At 36.2% G+C, this 18291-nt stretch overlaps 1 protein-coding gene across 2 annotated transcripts in view; it reads left to right on the forward strand.

Annotated features, from left to right (window-relative positions):
- The first annotated feature begins 519 nt into the window (after positions 1-519).
- LOC100167661 (disco-interacting protein 2) overlaps positions 520-18291 on the forward strand; it is a 95565-nt gene continuing 77793 nt past the window's right edge. The window contains exon 1 of one of the 2 annotated variants that reach the window (XM_008191702.3): positions 520-2563. In XM_008191702.3, the coding sequence (XP_008189924.1) occupies positions 913-2563 (1651 nt within the window). In that variant the 5' untranslated portion in view covers positions 520-912. The remainder of the gene's footprint in view (positions 2564-18291) is intronic. The other variant, XM_003240909.4, reaches the window with a different exon arrangement.

An 18291-nucleotide genomic window follows, 5' to 3' on the forward strand; every position in this document is an offset into this window, starting at 1 on the left:
AATTATTATAAAATATATATTATATTATTATTACGAATGTATCCGCTGGTAGCGGCACAACAAGTGCACCCACACGATCGCATAACAATATAATAATAATGTGACGGTGTGTGCGCGTGTATTGAAAACGCAAGTGACCGGACCGAAGCTTGTTATATACCAGTAGTGGCAGCGGCGGCGGTGGTGACCGTCGGCCAGTCCGCAGAGCTGCAGCATCGCGGTGCCGGGCGGGATGCCAGTGACCCGAGTGCTTTGATCTCTCTGCTCTATACACACACGCACTCGCACACGATAGTCGGCGGCGGCTGCGTCCTTGTACAAGTACCTTGGGGGCAACTTGTCCGCTTCGTGCTCGCTTTTGTGCGTGCGTGTGTGTTGCATCGCAACCGGTTCCCCCCTACACACATACATGGACGGACGACGGTCGCGAGAGAGCGCGACGGCTTGGCCAAGCGGTGGTGGTTACGGCGACTACGACGACGACGACGACGACGACGACCGTACCCGAAACCGGTTGACGGCGGCGGCGGTGGTGGTTTGCGGCTCCGCTGTTGCCGCGTAATATAATAATATTATAATCTACACGCGCAGTCGTCGTCCGTCACCCGATCGATCTCGCGTTCATCAGTTCGTGTGTCGCGCGTGCGTTGTTTCTCTGTGTGTTTCTCTGTGTGTGTATTGCTCTTTTTCTCGCTGTTTTTTCCCACCTCATATCGGCTTTGTTTAAATCGTAGTACACAATATTATAATCATCGGTCTAGTGCGCGAGTGTATGTTGAGCGTGCGTTGTTTGGTGCGTGAGTGTGCGATTTAGCGCGCGTTTTATAACAGCGCCGCGTAATCGACGATGACGGCGGATGCGCACCCACCGCAGCCGCTGCAGTTGACAGAGTCGCCGGCGAAGACGCCCGCATGAAACCTATCACGTTCGAGAACCTCCGGCGGCTGATCGGCGGTCGTCGGAAGAATAAGGACCGCAACGAGTCGCCGTTCAAGCGGAGCGACTCGTTCAAACGGATATCGATCCGCAGGAATTACTTGGACGGTAGGGGCGGCGGTCTAAAGGGCAGGAATCCCACCAAAAAGCCTCCGCCGATAGACGACGATTCGCCGCAACAGCAGCATTCTTCCGTACTTACCTCGGCCAAGCCGGACGGTAGCCTTCCGACTAGTCCTCCGGTCGTTTCTCGTCTCCAGGCCAGTCCCCGGGCCGCTTCTCGTCGTCCGTTAAGTCCCCTGCCCGCACCGCCATGCAGAGACGATGTACCGCCACCACCCGTGGAGCGAAGACGACAGGCGGTCGCTCCAGCACCACCACCGCCGCCACCACCATCACCACCGCCCACCGGATCCACGACCGCTGTGACGACCACGACCACCGGCTCCTCGGCCCCCGCCGTCGCCGCACCGGTCATCGATTACGGTGAATGGATCCGATGCATACGCGCGGAAGAAGACTTGAACAATTTGAAGCGGTCTTGTTCGCCTCCCCCGCCACCCACGCCGCCGGCACGGTACCGTTACCACGTGCACAAGGAGCTGGACGACAGTAGCCGTACCGACTCTGCCATCAGCCTCGGCCGGATATGGATGGACGCTCCGATGTTACCGCCGGCCGCGCCCCGGAGCCTGGAGCTGCCCGCCCGGCCGGCCGCGGCCTCAGCGATGGCGGCCGACGGCGACGGTCAGCCGCAACGACGGGCCCACCATTCGCTGGAGAGCGCGCTAAAGGACAAGCGAGACGACCGGCCGGTGCCGTGCAGGCGGTTCCATCGGTACCCCATAGCCGGGGACGGTGTCAACAAGACGGCGTCCCGTTCGTCTGTGGCGTCCACGTGTTCGGGTAAAGACTCGGGCTTCAGCCTGTCCGCCCCGGGGCTGTCCGATCCTCCGAGGCCGTCTAAACAGCAATTGTTTCGCAAGAAGGCGCCCAGACGTCCTGCGGCAGGCGTCGCGGCTAAACCAACGACTGCGGCGCTGCAGTCGCCGCCCACGCCGCAAGACCAACTCTACCAGGTGGTGGTTGCCCGGTCGCCGTTCCGACAGCTCAAATTGGACCCTATGATGTTCGTTCCCCCGGAAAAGAGGCGCTCCACTCAGCACCATCACACGAAGCCCCGGCCGGTCGTCGAGATCCGAGACTATTGCGTGCCTAAAGACGCTCGTCTGCAGCGACGTGACCCCGCGGACGACTACCGCGGAGACACCGACGATTACGACGACGAAGATGACGAACAGGACAGACTTTACGAATCGATATCGAAGGGCAGCCGGGGACGGTGGCAAGAGTCCACAGACGACGCGGACACCGAAGACGAGGAACAGGAGCAGCTGCAGCAGCTGTACCACCGCCGGCACCAGCAGCATCACCACTACCAGCACCAGAACCATGACCAGCACCGGACTCCTGCGGCTGCGGCTCGGAACACCAACCGGGTTAAACGAAAAAAGTCGGCCCGACGTAACATCAAATACGTAGTGAAGCCTGTCCGACGGGCGCCGTCCGCGGCCACCCGGAGACCAAGCGTCACAGCCAAGTCGAAATCCGCCGGGACGCCAATAAGTAGGTTTTGATTTTTACTTTCGACCGTCGATGTCGCGATCTTTTGCTATCCGATATCGGTTTTTCTTTTTAGTTTTGATTCGTGACTTTGTGCGTATCTACCACCTTAACGTCCCCGGCTGTCGGTCGTTCACTGAACATAACTCTCCGACAGCCATTAATGTGTATAAAAGTAGAAATACCCTCGTGAAATCTGTTTCCGTCGTATATACTCGAATGGCAATGATCGTTACATATTATTCTTATTGTTGTTTTTTTGTTTTGCGGAAAAGTCCTGCTTCGACGTAATAATTACGATACTATATTATTATACTCTCTCGCGTGTCTGTTTCGAAAAGGAAGCTCGTCAAAACGTAATTAATAACTCGTAGGTGGTAAGTCATATATCGCATAGACGCCTCCGTTCAAATATTGATTGTACCTATATTATATTATATTGTACATTATACGCATATTATATATCTGTCTACTACAGCTCGCCAACGTTTGTGGATGACGTTATTTGTGAATTGTTCACAAATTGAATTGCTATTTTAATTGCTCTCAAAACTTTTGTGATATTAGTTAAATTAAATTGTTGGTGTCTCAACCGTGAGACTTCCACCTCTATTTTAAATTCAAGCCATTATTGTATGTATTAACAATTTATTTATTGTTAATTTAATTGCTGCAGATTTTAAATTTTCTAAAGTAGGGATGTAAAAAAAAAATAAACTGTTTTTGACGGGCATAAAACGTATACTGTAATAAATATTATATAATATTAAATATAGGACGTACCTTGGTGAATGGTGATGTAATGCATAATATCATATTTATATAGGTTAGTACTATGAAACATTTGAATTCCTGGAAGATGATTTAAAGGTATATCGAATGATATTTTATTTACCGTTAACACGAAGCTTTGGGTTTATTATACGCGAGAATCGATCGTTTTGTTGATTCATTCATTTCCATTGAAATTGTCGATGAAATAACTCTTTAAACCCGCTAAACTGGTTAAGCATAACACGAAATTAGTTACGTTTTACCATATTATATTAAATTATATCCGACGTTCAATAATAACGCTGTTAACCACTAGACATTTTTTTATTATAATATATGCATTATACATGCTGCAACACTTTCCGCATTCATTTTTTTAAACACCATCTGCGGAAGCATGTTCGGGACGACATACGCTTTCATCAGTTTCCTGCAAAATGTATTCGGTTTAAACCCGTTAAGCTATACGTATTATATTTAGGTTTAATGTGTTTTGTTGTTTGTAACCTATAAAAAAAAGCTTCGGATTTCAAATGATTTAACACCGTGATTCAATTTTAAGGCGTGGCGTCCTCGTTCGATAAATGTTCAACGGTACATTTTATATTTTTATCGTTAACATTGCTCGGTGAAATGCGAAATGACTCTGTATAGTGGTGGAGTTGAAACAATAATTTATAGGTGCCAAAAAAACCCGACACGTATGATAATACGTATGTTATACGTACCTATATTGTGCTGTAAAAACGTAACCACTACGGATGATTCAAATATGCCTATATATAATATGTTATATACGTATAGCTATTTCTCAACAATAATAATTACGATCCCATGTCGTTTAAAAAAGATCATCTCCGACCGTACATAACATATATATAAATTACAGGTTAAAAGACCATAACATTATAAAATACGTCCGTCGAGGAACTGTGTAGGGACTCCGTTGCGGTGATATGTAAATCTATGTAGGTATGGTAAAAAAAAAATTTTAAAAAATACCCCGTCGTCTGGGAACCTTGAAAAGGTTAGCGGCAATCAAATCCGATAGGGATCAAATATCACTCTCCTACAAGTCCATATTATAATGTATATCATATAATATAATGTATTATACGTGTTATATCATTATTATTATTGTAATACCACGGCGGTGGTGTACCGGTGGAGTGGAAAGGATGAGACATAACACACACACACACACACACACACACACACACACACACACACACTATACGCCGGTTAGTTGTGATAATTTATGTATTATTCTATTTTATTTTAATCAATAATAAAATATAATCCGAAGTTTGACGATTCCGTTCTTCGTCATTAAACAACTCGCTTCGGTGTCTTAATAATATTATATTATATCATTGAATTATAGCGTATACAAACCGGATAGTCACCGCGGTAGCGGTATAATAAAGTATGCGCTCGGGTGAATATTTATTATTAGATATTATTATTATACCTATTATATAGAGTTTAGTCCGCTACCATCAATTGAGCATGGGAGTCGTTTTGATTATGTCTCGAAGACGACGCTTCGGGGTGAAACTACTTATACGCGAGTGTAATATGTTATAACGATAAATTATAATATTATTACATGTATTACGTATTATTATATTATTATACATCGCGTTCACGACTTTGGATTTTATACATCGATAAAACAAAACGTTATATGCGGACAAATCGTATTATTTCATTATTGTATATGTACACACGAACCTCGTATATTATATTATTACAATATAGCACAAGATTATAATAATATATGTATAACGAAATTACGTATTATTGAATCGTCATAGCGTAATAAATAGTGTATGGGTTTTAGCGTTGAAACAGAATAATATTGCGTTCCCGTCGTGAGATGTGGGATTTTCTGTAACAACCATTATAGCAATACTAAACTATATATTTTTTTATGCGTATTGAGTACGATATCGTTGTTGTTGCTTAATGCAATTATTACTACAGAATATCAATTGGTGACTGCATTTGCGTCAAAACGATTAAAAACAATTAAATTCGAAGATACATTAATATTTGTAAAAAACATTTTATTTAGCGGTGATAATATAATACATCCACTTTGGAATGTATCGTCTATGCATATAGGTTTAGAGCTGTAAAAACAAACAATTTATTCATAGATAGTATATGGTCTGTATGTGAGTGATGTAGAAATGTAAAACCAGCTAAATTTGTACATGGACGTAACTCGACAATAAGCATCAGAGGTAGTACCTAACTGCAGCCACTCCCCCCACCCCACTTACCATTGATTGAAACTTAATTGGATTTTGTGTCCATGATTTATACAAACATTTAGGTAAAAGTGGATTTTGTTTTTCCGTTTTAGTTTAATGGTTTGAAATTTGAATCTACCTCCACACAAAAAACGCATTTCTCGATTTAACTGCATCTCGGTGTGTACTTTTCGATTATCGTGTCGTATTCATTACAACAGTTGTTATACCATTTTGAGCAACTTAAATCGTCTCTGTGATTTAATTAAATCGAAAGTCGTTAGAATTTTAATGGCCACTGACTAATGTGTTATTTATGTCACAAATTATACTATAATAATTACAATAATAATACTTATAATATTTATCTAATGGTTGTTCGTTTTGTTTTTGTTTTAGGTAAGTCACGTGAACGATTTCTGTATTAATATTCAACTCCTGTGCAACGTAATAGTGTATAAGATTGGACTCACGGTGAGTCTGATGACGCCATCTCTTTAGACGTAATTGTATAACGATAATATTTATGTACATTGTATTAATTTTTTTTTTAACTTTATTTTTAATATAAACAATATATTTTGTAGTTTAATTTATTAAACGTAAAATAATAAAAAAAAACCATTTTTATATTATGCTATAATATTATTCTAAGTACTCGTGCGAGTATAAGACTAAAGAATATGCAACTACGTTACGACAGTATCGTACACTACTACCGTATAATATTGCAGTACCTATTACTACCTCGTAATTCTCTGCGCGTGCAGAGATCTCGTTAAGGAGAATATAATATTATTATACTGATATCACTATATGTGCATGATTCATATACCAGTAAGTCCATTATTCGTCGACCGTATGTAGGTATTATACACAATACATAATATGCGACGTAAATATGAAGTTAAAACGCGTGTGATTAGCAGCTGATTTAGTATTATTGTTAAACTATTATAGAAGTATGATATTTTCCTATAAGAGTGTGTCCAGTGGCCGTACTCCAAGGATAGACTGCAATAATATAACGACATTTTTATATATCTGAACGTATAAACATATAAACGAGTCAAGGAAAATTGCGGATGAGAAATCGGACCGTTACCAGTTTTGCCATATTTGTTTAACAAATTATATTATTATATTATACGATGAGCGCATTGTTTCGGAAAGTTCAATTATAACGCATATTACGTATAATGCATACATATTATTATGCACTATTATTATACTTACCATGCACCCATATACCTGTTCATGTTTATCATGGTAAATCATAATATACACATGTTACGCGATTAAGCATTAAGCCAATCCTCTTTGTACTATTGAGTATGTATGGGCCCCGCCGGTCGGTGTACAAATCCGATCACATACAGTGATCAAGTATCCAAATATAATAATAGTTTTAATGATAATAATTACTGTTATTGTCGTTTTGGGTGAGGTTGTCATGGCTTATTTTACAGTCGCGCGCTCGGGTTAAAAAAGGTAATGACCTAATATATATTATTGCACTCGGACGACCGATGATCAGTCGGCCGAAAAATGTAAAACTTTCAACAGCAGCTGTGACCAAAAGCTCTTGAGGACGCTACCCATACATCTGTTGTCTCCGTCTTATACACGCATGACATACCAAATTGTCGTTCACTAATTTCAATAGTGTACTGTTCGTATTGATACTAGAGTGAATTGACCTATTATAAAACTTTTAGGTAAGAACATTATCTTAAGCGTCGTCGATATTTCGAAATTTCCATTTTCAAGTAAGATATGGGTTTGCGAAATATCAAAAATTAAAAATGCTCATATCTGGCTTGAAAATTAAAATATCGAATAAAAGCCAATGATTAAGCACAGATAATGTTATTACCTAAAAATTGATAATTGGTCAAATCACTCTAATAGCAAAACTAACAGCACACTATTGAAACTAGTGAACGAAAATTTTTCATCTCGTACGTGTGTGAGGCGGAGACAACAAATGCATGGGTAGCATCCTATTAAAACAGTTGTACAAGATTTGTTGGATTAAATTCTTATCTATACATACAATGTGTGTGGATTCCGCGAATCTAACCATCGATTCCGCCAGTACGGGTACATAATATACCTAATACGTCAGATCCCAATCGAAACCTAATATTCATTTTTTTAATATTTTAAATTTAGCAAAAAAATTTAAATATATAAATACACCATTATTTATCTACTCTTATAAAAATGCGTAAACTATAATTATTCGTTCTCGCAGTTTCTGTATGATTCCCCTGAATTCCCACGCGTTCCCGGGAATTGCTCGTCACTAGATGCGTACCCCGCGACGGAAACGTGAAGTCGATCCAATTTATCGTTCATGACTATGGTTTTTTTGGCCATACCAAATTTGTCTGATCCCTCTGGGCAGTATAATAATTGTATAGTAATTATATTATACACATTTCGTGCGAGAACGTCGTCATCGTTGCCCCGTTTATCCCACCACCACCGTCGGCTATCGGACTAATGGACGTTTAATTATGTACGCAGAATACTAGGAATAATCTGTCCTTGTGCAGCAGGACGACATTGAGAGGACGACAAATGTGCGATCCCTGTGCACATATTATACCCATTACCCACGTCATATGGCAGCTTATTTATTGTATAATGCAGATAGCGTGAATATTTAACACTGCAGACCGTCAGTGTCACGTCACGTCAAAAATCCTCTGCAACTAGATTCGTGCATAATATAATATAGGTATTAGGTATGTGCATATTGCATAATAATAATAATACGTGTACGGCGGAACCTCCGTTACCTATATGTAATAATTCTAAATTCAAATCTCTACGTTCCAAAGTCACGGCGAGCGGTTGCGACGACGACGACGACACACCACCACCGACTCGGAGTATAAATAACGTTATAATATGTTATACGTTAGCACTGTTGCAGTACTTACATATTATACGTGCGACGGACTTTCAACGACGTATGCCGCTGGCATTGCTGATTTTTCCTGTCTTTGAAATTTTGTGTGATTTCGTATACTTAAATCGGCGTCACTGCAGGTCACTCGAGGACTTGCGTATGACACACTACAGGACGATTTCAAAGGAAATAATAATGATATAGAAACATAATCAGTTGTATACAAGTATTGAATATGACGCCACTGCCGATATGACCGACATGTGTATCCCATCATATTTTTTTTCTCGTCCTTAACAATTAAATTATACATTTTATTTGTTAATACTCTTCATGTATACTTACTTGAAAAGTATACATTATAACGTAAGTACATACATTTCGACTGCTTCGGCGCAATTTGAGTGAACACTGTTCTGTCCTATATATTATTATATATTTATTATTTTTCTACTTGCGCGCGCGGAGCTTATTATCATTAATATTGAAGTGTATATAAAATGTCTTTATATATCGATAGATTTAGTACACTCGAACGATTTTCAATGGCTCTCGGCCAACGTATATGTATAATGTGTATACAATAATATATAACAACTATACGATCGTCAAAATGTAATACCTATCAGGCAGAGGCACACGAATGGAATTTAATTTTCATAAATCCGCCGTAACGAGACGTCGTTGTCGAGTCTGCCGGATAATACTTAACGCGGACCATCATCTTTACAACGTAATGCGTACCTACCTATGTATTGATCCCTTTGAACATCCAACTACCTATTATGTAATCATCGCCGTTTGCGCGTAAGACACGTCGACGATAGACGTACACCGCGACGGCCAATAATTGAAATAGGCGTACCAATTCTTTATTTTTATGGTTCACAAAATAACATATTTTGTGGGCGCGAACAAATCGATCGACGCGTGTTGTAATTCTATAACGCTGTGCTGTATTGCGGAGGGGTGTTCGAAACGTCAGAGAATAAACACGACATTATGACATGCGTTTAACGACGTTATTCGAACCTATAATAATAATATCGTCTCGTATATTATTATAATACGTCGTATAGTGAGACACCATTGAACCGCCGACATAATGTAATATTAATAATGATACGCATAATAATACATTATATTACGACGTGTATATTGTTATTGTTTTATCGCGTATGATCGTCCGTGATGCTCATCGGACCAGTTACGACTTACGACTGTAGTATATCATGCGCATTTATTATATTATGACGAAGCCGCTTTTGGTTGTACATTATTTTAATTTTGTATTCTTATACATATATCTTCTGGTCGAACACGCATAGTATAGATTATAGGTACCTATATTAGTTCGATGTATAATTTATCGGCGCCCTAGACTTAAGACATTAAACCTCAAACTATAATATAATTATATCGATTTCAAATATTATTGGATGCGTCGTCGTCGCGATTATGGTAATCGTACGCACACGACACACGCGTATTGATATACTCCTAGTTATTGTTATCGCGGACCTGAGGAAAATCTAATATGCAAAAATTATTTTTATATATATATATATTTTTTTTATAGTCCCCCATTCATCATGGCATCACAGCACAACTACAATATAATATTATTGTATTTTATTTTTGCGTTTGTAAGCTTTAGTTAATACGATCGTTTTTATTGTTTTGCGTTTTTCCAATGAGGAGCGAATCATTTTACGCCATTTAATGAAGTATAGGGCACGTTTTGGTTCAGGTTTCGTTCTGTATTCTGTGTATTAATATATTATTGCTGGTGTCGTGTACGTCGCGTTTGGTATAGTATACTCAACGAGCTTTATCGATTTTCAGTTGCCGTCAGCGAGTAAATAAGTAAATTTACTTAAAAACTATTACAGACTGATGGATAGATATACATATATATTATATATATATATAAAAGTATTGACAACAAATATTGTCTCCAGTATTATTGGTATATCCATGCAGCGGATCACACGTATAATAACGGTACTTATTTATTATTTTGTTTTATTTTGGTCATTCATAATATTTCCATTTTTAACGTCCCCCTTATCTTATTACAAATAATTAACTCACTAGATACTCGTGTTTATACAATTCTAGTAAATGTGTTTCACACACAACTTTAGGCTCTATATACCGATCACCATAGTCCATAATGCCATTGATCTGGTGTTATATATGTATATATCAATTAATTCCGCTCCCTTGTTTAACCTAACCTTAGTAAGTAAAAACCTCGACAAGTCGAAACAATTTAATTTCCCTTAAATTTCGACTTATCGACGTTCCACTGTAATATACTAATATAATATATATTATATTAATTGATATAGGTATTATGGAATTATGCACTAACATTTGGTAATTGAATATGAAATTGTAAATTATTTTGAAAATGTATTTAATATAGGAAGGTAGAAGATAGTAAGTTCACAAACGGAAATTTTATATAAAATAATTATATACATTCATTGCAATCATATGCGTTGCACCGAATACGAATACCAACCACACTGTTGGTTTCATTTTATTACCCGGTATATAAGTATAAAATAATAATTATATAGGAGTGTTAATTCGCGACGCACGCGTTTAATATAACATGCTCATAGACATCATCGTGCAGCAAAAGACTTTTTTTCTAACTTTTTTCGGATCGATACCGCTCGCTCACGAGAATATATATACCGAAGCATATTAGTAGCACGACGTACCCATTACTCTGTCGTCATAGGTCATAATATCCGGGCTGCACCGCACAGGGTTGTTCAATATCCGGGCGGAGCGGGGTCAAATATCCTGAATAATGCTGCATTTATTGTTCGTTTGGTTTACCCTAGATCAAACGTGTTGTGCGAATTACTGTGTAAAGTAAATTGGACATCGTCGGGCATGTACATGCAATTGACATATCGTGTATAAATAGATAGCTTGTATGTTCTGAAATATGCACTATATAGAGTAATCCACTGAAACTGTTATCGAAAATGAATGCATATTTGATGTATATTATCCATAATACTAGGAGAGACCGCAGATATAAATTATTATATTTTGGCATTTCGCATTTACTTATAAATTTAAAACCAAATTTATAATTTTCACATAATAACACTTCTATTTGAAATAAAAACTTAATAGTTAGGAACCTTTATAATGCTGTAAACTTGTAAGTAGGTATTTAAAAAAAGGTGCGTTTTACCCCGTCATAATAGTTGGTCTTAAATCGTTTTTTATAGTTGATCAAATAAATTACCTCAAAATTATAACATTATACATTTATAAAAGGTAGTACAGGAAAAATATTATCATATTATATGGCTGTATGAGACATTAACAAAATACTTAAATTAATATAACTGAATTAATTAAAAATACGTTTAAGTCATTTAACATAACCTATATACATAGCCTACTACGTATTAAGTAACTATTATTGACTATTGACCCCAAATCTTATGTAACATTTGACTTCATATTGAAATTTTTCTTTTGTACAATAACATGGTAATATTCATACCTAACTATATAATATAGTGGTTCTCAACCTGGGGGGTATTAAATATACCATACCTATACAGTATACATACTATTTTTAACAGTAAATAAGACAATTTTTTACAAATATTAATATAATAATATTGTCATTGGAAACTAAAAATTGTAAACAATATTTTATTATTGTAGCAACTCATAGGTAAGTCGATATTAGTTTTGTTGATAAGAAAAATAGGATAATGACAAAATAGATGTTGGTCAGTATGTAGTGGTTCAAATCATTCACTTTTTACCGGTTTTAAAAAATTTTCATGGAAAGATAAATTGAGCATGTTACTTTTGTATCCTATTACTGTGTTGTCCTCGTCTGTTGATTTTTTTTATCGCTGGCCAACGGTCGTTTGCATGAATATTAAAGTAAATTTGATTACCATACTTTAACCCGAACAATTAATTACGATATTATTTTAGCATTTAGTCTGTTTAAATCCAATTTTCAAATTATTGAATTTATCATTTTTTATCGTTGCAATTTTTTATTTGTTTTTTGTTTAAATAGGAGTATATTATATTTTCAATTTAATATCAGTTCGGTATAATAATATTTTCTTGATAATTTTTTGAAATAATCGGTTAAACAAAAAGTCGAAGCCTTATTTCTCGCGGACTTCATCGCTTACATATCGTATATAATATTAAGAAATTGTATTCATCATTAGTTATGTAATAGATTAATTATATAGCAATGTAAAACGTTCTCTTTATGTATTATTACGATACATATGAACCGCTGACCCATCAAAATCGCTGTCGTTAAGATATTAATATGTCCGTCGACGTTTCCTATAGGTACATGCGCAGTCATTTTTCTGTTCGTATAATAAAATGTATATACAAAAGATAATATTAAATTCTATATGAAAACTGAAAGGTCGACAAAATATGACCTTCGGTTCAGTTATGTGTACCACTATAGCATGTTATTATATTACATATAGCCCAGTATTTGTGGCCCGCTGAACCACCGTTTATCATGAATTATATATATGTGCAAACGACGATTACAGCGACTGCACCGAGCTCGGAGATACACGAAGTCCGCTAAAATAATGAAACTGTTATTACCACTATAACAATTTAGGTATGCATAATATGAGATATTATCTCGCACTGTAGGTATCTACTTAATATGTTGCTGATGTTGCGGAGGATCGTGGCATAAATGGAATCTTCTTTCGCGTAGTTTGACAATTATTAAGTCGTTTAAATGTTTCGCTTGCGTGAACTTGAGTCAACTATCATAATATATCCACGAGACACGTTAAAACTGCAGTAAGTATACCCAGTAAGGCTCAACCCGCCTGTATAGACACCGGACTTTGAGGTGTACCTACAGTATTATTATATATTTGTTTTAATATGACGTTTAATACCCTCGTGTGTTATCTCCTCGGTCTTACCAACGCATATACCGCGTGTCCGCGAAAACTGGGTGGGTACACTCTATACTTCAGTTACTTACAAGTTACATTACTCAGTACACCCTATTCATATTTTAGAATTATTCTGTCTTTGAGAATTGAAGATCCAATAGTCTAGTTTCATATCCTGCAAACAGAATTAAAAAATGTAATGGGTAGTTTAAATATATATATTTACGGTATACGGTATACCCTGTTTTCGCGGAAACACGGTCGTATAGTATTGCAAATTGTAGGCTCGATCGGTATTTCAATTTTAAAGCAATAGTTATGAACATTTTAAGGTGGTTAATTTAAATTTTAAATAACTTGCTTCAAAATTGAAATGTCAAAAAAAAGTCTAGATAATATTTTTTACTACCTAAATTTGATTATTAGGTCAATATTAATATTCAAAATGAAAATAACAGAACTATGGATTATTTTGGATGAAAAGTTGTTTATATTATCGTGGCGTTAGTTCGACGGAAATAATACATGCAGGTATAATGTTCTTAACAACATGAGGGGGACCGGTCTCGCTTGCTGATCGCTTCTTTTGCACAAATTAATTATAATAAGTGTTATTGCCGGAGAAAAAAATCGTGTTCGCGTAATTTGTTACGACATATTTCTCAAACGAATTTCGATACATGAACGGTATCTATAATTTATAAAAAAAGCATTCGTTTAGCAGGTGACCTACCAGACAACTGCAGGTGCTTTCCAATATTTTAACGGTGATCTGTAATTCTATTTATACGTATTATTGTAAATAAAAATATGATATTTATTTTAGATAGCCAAAAACGTTCATAAATTGTGTCATTCTTTCTTTATAATACAAATTTATAATTTATAATGAGTCATATAATATTCTTAATTTTAATACATCTTAATTCGGTATGTTTAACTTTTCTGATGTCTCACAGGTTAACATATGGAGACATGTAGTTGTAAAATATCATGTATTTTTCACATTGTTAGTAATTACTAAAAAAAAAAAAACTTCTATAAATAAACTTACTATTCCACTACTATTATATTAATATTCAGCTGTTCTAAAGCTGTAATATTAATATTATAATCGGACGTCTTCATGAATAATATTTAAAACGATAAAAACGGTTGGTTTTTGAATTAATTTAGCATCTGACCTACGAACACTTTCTAAGGTTTAATAGTTTACCCACCGGATTTTTTTTGGTTTGATGATATCTGACCTACCTAATTTTTGTCTAACGTTTGTCTAGTTTTAGGTATACTTTTAAATAATTATTACTATTATCGAATAGTCGTTTTATTTTATTTATTAGTGTGTATTTACATATTATTGACCTCTGACGGATAAGTAAACCGGTTAAGTCTTATATTTATGCTATGCAATGCTATCATAATATCACTGTAAATTTGAAACGACTTCTCGGTTAGGTGACATTGTTATTTTTTATTATGAATAATAATGCACACTTATCATAATTTATGATAAGTGTGCATTAAAAATAATAATTTTGTGAAAAATACATTGTAAGATATAATTTCTTCGATAATTTTATTAATTATTTAAATGTATACCTAAATCTAAACAAAAGTTAGACAAAAATTAGGTAGGTCAGATATCATCAAACCAGAGAAAATCCGGTGGGTCAACTATTAAACCTTAGAAAGTGTTCGTAGGTCACCTGCTAAATTAATTCAAAAAACAACCGTTTTTATCGTTTTAAATATTATTCATGATGACGTCCGATTATAATATTAAGGTTGTAGTATAATTGAATATTAGAACGGCCAAATATTAATATAGCAATAATATGTAGGTAACTTTTATTGTAAATTATAATGTAATAATTTGGTACTTACGTTTAAAAAAATGTACTAAATTATATGACATGCTATTATACCGGCTAAAAAAATATGTGCTGCATACAGTAGTCTTTGTTTACGATGCATTATACGATGGAAGCTGATTACTAGTAGCGATATATATCCATAATTATGTTTAATAATACAAAAGATTATATACCGATTATCGCTCAATTCCCTATTCGATATTTCGCGTGGGCATTATGGGTATACGCTATAATTTGCCAGTGGTGGATGTATCCTAAAAAACAATTTATTACATATGATGCTGTTTATTAGATCTATTTCTGGCATTTGATATATGGGCTTCGTGTTCACCAGAGAATAAACAAAATTCCAAAGAACCACTGTTTTTTTTTTTTTAATGAAGATATTATTATCCATCGCCCACATACTCGAACTTTCGAGTTATATTGCTTAGCTCACGCCCGAATATTATTCAATTATTATATGATACTTACGCGTCAGATAAAAATATAAAAATACGTTTCCCGGCGCGGAATGATACCAAAATAAAAAAGCTCGAAAAATACGTTTCTCTCACAGACGTTTTTTTTTTTTTTTTGTTTATCTTAACGTGCTGCGGATACAATATTATTTTTGTGTATGTCCCTTCGCGTTTGTAACTCAAGTTTTTTTTTCGTAAACTCGTATCCACCTGCACGCGTCCACGCCTAAAAGATAAATACATAAAGTCGCTGGTAAAATACAAAATAAAAACGGAAAAAAACAAAATAAAACGTGGGTTTTGTTGAATCGTCGCGCGTCGGGACGAACGCCGATGTTCGGAAAATAATATTATAATATACGAGCGAGATTCGACGAAAATATAATATATATCTAATATTATAATGTACGTTTATTTATCTTTTGAAGTGAGGTATTTGGCACGGCGTTCAAGGGGGGTGGCAATAAGACGATTTGGTTTTTTTCGCTCCAATACGATATCGATATATACACCACCATTGGCGCCGGCCGATTTAACACACCGTGACGATAAATCACCTTTAAACTCAGAACGAGTCGAGCACGCGTACCTACAGCCTGACGACTTTCACGTTGCGTGTATCTCGTAACGATTTATATTTTATACATATTGTATAGGGTGATTTTTTTGGTTTTAACCCATCTCGGTCGCTTTTTATAATACGGTTGTATTAATGTCTTCTTATTATAATATTTTATTGTCATTGCGTAGATTTTAAAAGATATTATTTTTGACTGTTGAAAAAAATCCGAAATAAATTGCGATGTACCTACTCTTCAGTTATAATATACACAAGGAAAGTAAAACTATATATAATATAGACACGTCCGGATAAGACAATCGGTTGGTCGGCACGGATAAAACAAAACAAAAATCACCCAGTATATTATATTATATTATTTTATATTATTTTATTGTAGCAGTGCAGTGTGGGTATTATATTATAGCTGCATGTGTATAAAACGCAGCGTACGTCGCGAGCGTGAGATTGAATTCGTGTTGTGCCGCACGGGCGAAAGTGTCTGCGATTTTTTTACAGCGTCTTTCCACCACCGCCGTAGTGGTAGGTATACCCGATGGATGCTGCGCATATATATTATATTACCTATATAATACTGAATACACTTGTATGTCTGTCGCTGCTTTTTCGAGCGAGAAAATCGCTAGATCGAAATAACGTATATATTATAGTTTATTTTTATTTTATACCAAATACCAACCGTCGTATTTTAGGCTAGGAAATTCAAATCTTCAGAAAAGAAAAATCGAAACTTAAAATATATACATATTATATATTATTATGTATCAAGTATTTACCTTATATGACACTACCAATACAATATATACTAGCTCATTCATGTCTTGTCTCTTATTCGCGATATGTACAAATTTTACATTAACTTATTATTATCAGTATAAATAATTCAAAATAAGTGATCGTGACCTATCATAACTTCTGCCATCCCACCTGCACTGATATGTAGGTGAGTACAATAAATTCGAATTTCCAAATATTATAGGATTATTTTATATAATTTTATATTATTTTACTTTGGTCATCTTATACCTTGACGAGCCACCAGGCGCGTGATTCTATGGAAACGACGCGGGCACTTGTCGTAGGACTCAGGTAGGTGATTAGAACTCACTTCACCTGCACTCGTTGACTATAATAAAGGTGACGCAAAAATTTTTGGCCAGAGATTGTGCCTGGAATTACATCACACTGCACATAGGTACATCGCATATATTATATTGACACTAACTTAACGTGGACGCGAAAAATTAATGTGAGCTAGACTCGAAGGAAACAGTCGTTTTATAAGATTGACTGACGGAAAATATCGAGGTTACCCTCTCAGCTCGATCACTATTATACTCGAACCGTGGTTTAACCGATCGCTTTTGCTTAGAACCTCACTGCTACAACAAACGCACTATAAACATAGATAATATAAGCATGGATAGGACATAAGAACTTATCACATGAAGATTTAGTGATACTATTTTTGAGGTTATATGGGGCAAATATCCATAGATAATAATCTTATATTATCTATGTACTATGTACATATCAAGGTGTATTGATAAGGTGTCGTCACTCTGAACCCCTATACGTATAAATTCTTGATTGAAATTTTTACCACAGTTCCTATAGACACCAGAGCGCGCTTCCTGTCCTATGAAGGCCTAATTTTTCATACTGTTAAATGCAAAATGCCTTAAAACTATGAATTAAAATGTTATTTTTTTTGGAGTTAGCATCTAATAATTTTAATTTACATTTGTATTTTTGTTTTAAATATTTTTTATCAAGTAGACATCAATTATAAAATATTATGATGTATAATTTAGTCACTTCATGGGATATTTGCAACCTAATTGAAATCTTATAAATATTTAGATCTACTACAGTTTAATCTAGGACAGTGCTTCTCATTTTTTTTTTT

This window comes from Acyrthosiphon pisum, chromosome A2 (genome assembly GCF_005508785.2).
Source record: "Acyrthosiphon pisum isolate AL4f chromosome A2, pea_aphid_22Mar2018_4r6ur, whole genome shotgun sequence".
NCBI classification, from domain to species: Eukaryota; Metazoa; Arthropoda; class Insecta; order Hemiptera; family Aphididae; genus Acyrthosiphon; species Acyrthosiphon pisum.